The 3993-nt window shown below is 36.9% G+C and overlaps 1 protein-coding gene across 1 annotated transcript; it reads right to left on the bottom strand.

Moving 5' to 3' along the window:
* Window positions 1–438: 438 nt before the first annotated feature.
* Window positions 439–1039, bottom strand: LOC148576815 (uncharacterized). Its single transcript, XM_088502788.1, is given in 2 exon segments — window positions 439–549; window positions 551–1039. Coding segments are annotated over 2 exon segments (600 nt in total).
* Between the last annotated feature and the right edge of the window lie 2954 nt (window positions 1040–3993).

Raw genomic sequence — 3993 nt, 5'->3', positions numbered from 1 at the left:
GGATAAGCTCAACTCATTAGCTCGTGAGTTGGCTCGATTATATATATATATATATATATATATATATATATATATATATATATATATATATATATATATATATATATGTTATAACAATCTTAATTATTTAATATTTATATTTATTTTTTACATATAATTTTAATATAGGACATAAATAAAAAAATTATAATTTATTGATAGATAAACAATATATAAAATTGATCTTTTCAAATATTTTTTAAAATATATAAGTTATAATTTATTGATATAGAATTATAGATTAGGTATTTATGTTTCTCTTATTTGAGCCAGCTCGTGAGCTCGAGCCAGCTCGTGAGTTTTTCGTGAGCCGAGCTTGAGCTTAAGAAATAAGCTCGATTGTTAATGAGCCGAGCCGTGAGCCAAGCTCAATTTTCGTGAGCCGAGCTTGAGCTTGGTCTAGCTCGACTCAGCTCGGCTCACTTCTAGCCCTACCTGTGGCTCTGTAAGGTGCTCAGGCTGAGTCGCCTCCTGCTGGGTCTCTTCCTACTCATCCTCCTCCTCCTCCTCAGTGCTCCGAGGGTGTGTCAGGCTTAGAGGGGATATCAGTACATCCAGTAGTCACAATCAGCTTCAGATGTGCATAGTGTCGCTTATTGCGACGCTCAGACTGCTCATAACTCCGCTGATTGTGGCGCTCCATTTGATCAAGGCGCTCAAAAAGGCGGTGCACAAGATGGTAGATTGGCTGAGAAGCGGATGATGGTGCTGCGGAAGCAGGTGGTGCTGCAGGTGCTGAAGGTGCTGCTGAGGATGTGGCCGCATCAGTAGAAGTAGTAGAAGTAGGTGGTCTGTGGCCTAGAGGTCCGAACTGCTTGCCGTGCGGAATAACTTTATTGCAGTCGACAATCGGTGGTCTCTCATCCTCTAGCTCCCAAGGCACCTCAACTCGACGAGCTACCTGGGTAATCAAATAAGGAAATGGCAGGGTGCCTCTGACATGAACTCTAGACATGTACTTTCTGATGAGCTGTGGAAGGTATAGGTCATTTCCTTCCATGACGCACCAAATAAGGATGATCATGGCAGCTGCCACTTCTGACTCATGAGTACTAGGCATAACATAATTATTCAGTATCTGTTGCCACAGCCTAGCCTCATCATTGAGATAAATAATCTTTATACCCCGTGGAGTTACCTTTGACTTTCTCATAGCCCACGGAACATCAGGATCAATGGCTATGGTACGCCGGACAGCATCCCAATCAAAATTCATGAATCTAATAAACTTCTCAGCCTTCTGAAAACCATCTGTATCATCTGTTTTAGGCTGGAAATGGAGGATATCTTCTATCGCCTCCTCTGTGACTAAAATCTGCTTTCCCCTAAGCTGCACTGCATCAAGGGTCGTCCTATAATAGTTAGAATAGAACTCACGGACCCATGATGCGTTTACCTCTGCCAGATCTCTATCCAGAAATACCCAACCTCTCTGTTTGATCTGATGTTCAATGTACTTCCTTAATTCGGTTGGTATTTTGAGCATCCTTTCCAAGTAGAGGTGCCATTTTTTTGCAAAGATCGGAAACTTGAGTTCACAGTAAAGATTGGTAAATTTGACTGGGTCATTAGCAGGCACAAGTTGATCAGCTTTTTCTTGATTAGTAAAGTTCTTTTCACGCCAAGATTCATCCAATAGAACATCCGATAGAGCAACGGATGACTGTCATCTCTTCCTCTTACCGGAGCTGGCCTTAGCCTTGCCTTTTTCTTTCCTACCAAAAATCCTAAAAAATAGAATTTTCAGGATACAGATTATCAAATTAAAGTAGAGAAACAAAAAGGCAAATAATATGCAAGCATAACAAGCAGTAGATAGGCAAAAGAGGAGTTGAAGCTAACACATGAAGTGAGTCAAAAAAAGATAAATCCTTGGAATGAAAGAAAGGTAGGAGTCAAAGAAATCAATCAAAAATCACAATCCAAGAATTTATACAATGAAATTTAGAATGCTTGTTTTTTAAGAAACAACAGGTATCATGCCTCGAAAGGAATTAAAAGAGTTAGTTTGAAAAGGGTGAAAACGAAAAAGAAAAGGGGGAAATCAATTTAGTTAAAAGTTAGAGAAGTAGGTTAGAATTAGTGGCATGGTAATGTAGTTCCTAACTAAAAGAAGTTCAAAAGGTTTAAGAATAAGCAAGCTCACATTCATGCATACAATACAAGGCATTGATGATAAAACATGTAATGAAAGAAGCACAAAAAGAAATAAAATCATCGACAATGCATTTGAAATAGAAAGGGAACCAAAAAGGAATGGAAATGCTAACCCATCACCCCATGGATTGGCTTTGGTTTAAACCAAATAAATCACAATTCAAAAGTACTAAAGTCAATTCATGAGTGGAAGTTGAGTAAAACAGTTCTCAGAAAAATTGGGCAGCATTCTGACAGTAATGCGGGCATTCCCAGAGTAAATAAATAGCAGCAAATCAACAATTCAAGCTTGATTTCAAACAGAATCAGCAACTCATATGAATCTCAGAAAGATTCATGCAAAACCAGCAACTATAATGTCAGATAAGCAAAGGGTGTATTTTCAAACATGATAACCAATAATAAGGCACACGTTTGCAATTTCCTGGCAACGGCGCTATTTTGATGAACGGATTTTTTCTAGTAATGAATTCACAATAAATTTCCATTGCAAGTATAGCTTCTAAACTAACAATAATCCTTTCATACAAAAAAATTTTTTTGTCACTAAAGCAAACCCAATAAAAATAAACCGAAGCATTTAAACCTCGGGTCGTCTCTCAAGGAATTGCAGGGAGGTATGTTACTTATAATTGGTTATGAGATTGTATCTTTTTGGGGTTTTGAATAAGGAACAAGAAAAGTAAATTGCAAGAATTAAACTAATAGCTAATAAAGCTCTTGGCAAGGTATGAGAATTAGAAGTCCTATCATAGCTATCCTTATCAATTGTGACATCAATTGTCCAATGCTCCCACTTAGTTAACCTCTAACTATGAAGGAAAGTCAAGTGGATGAATCAATTTGATTCCTCAAGTCCTAGTCAACTCTTAAGGAAAGACTAGCTTTAGAGGGATCTAAACCAACTAGCAACTTTCAATTGCTAATCAACAAAAGAGTTTGATAACTCAAGAGTCTCCAATTACTCAATCTAAGTTAAGAACATAAAAAGCTAATTTAAAATCCAACCAAGAATTTTATCAAACACTTGGGAGGCACAACATAAAAGCATAGAAAACAAGCAAGGAATATTAAATCTAAACAACCAATTGCAAATATCAACGATTAACAAATAATAGAAGAAGTAATAAATATGAAATACCTCAAATTGCATTAAATAGAAAATCAAATCTAACATGAGAACTCATAAACTAAATTGGTAACATAGAGTAATCAACAAGGAAAATAAATAAACTAGAAAGCTAGAACAAATAAGAGTAGAAGAGAAACTAAATTAAACTAAGATAGAAATCTGAAATTGAAAATAGCTAAACCTAAGAATCCTAAAACCTAGAGAGAGGAGAGAGCCTATCTCTCTAGAAAAAACTATATCTAAAACCTAAAATTATGTGAATAAAATTTGTGTGGATCAATGCGATTCCCCCATTCTGCAGCCTCTAATATGTGTTTTTCGGGCTTAAAACTAGGCCAAAAACAGCCCAGAAATCGCCCCCAGCACTTTCTGCAATTTATGCACGTGGCACATGTCATGCGTACGCGTCGCTTAAGAAAAATCCTTGTCACGCATACACATCAGTCACGCGTACGCGTCGCTGCCATCTTCTCAAAACTTTATTTTCTTGCGTTCCTTCCACTTTTGCATGTTTCCTTTCCCTCCTCTAAGCCATTCCTGTGCTATAAATCCTGAAAACACTTAACACACAGATCACGGGATCGAATGGTAATAAAGGATAATTTAAAATTGACAATTTAAAGGCCTAGAAAACATGTTTTTCAAATATATCACAGAATTAGGAA

Source organism: Arachis ipaensis, chromosome B1, assembly GCF_059453495.1.
Source record: "Arachis ipaensis isolate K30076 ecotype BB chromosome B1, ASM5945349v1, whole genome shotgun sequence".
NCBI classification, from domain to species: domain Eukaryota; kingdom Viridiplantae; phylum Streptophyta; class Magnoliopsida; order Fabales; family Fabaceae; genus Arachis; species Arachis ipaensis.
The sequence above is the reverse complement of the archived record's forward strand: the minus strand, read 5'-3'. Positions and strand labels throughout refer to the sequence as shown.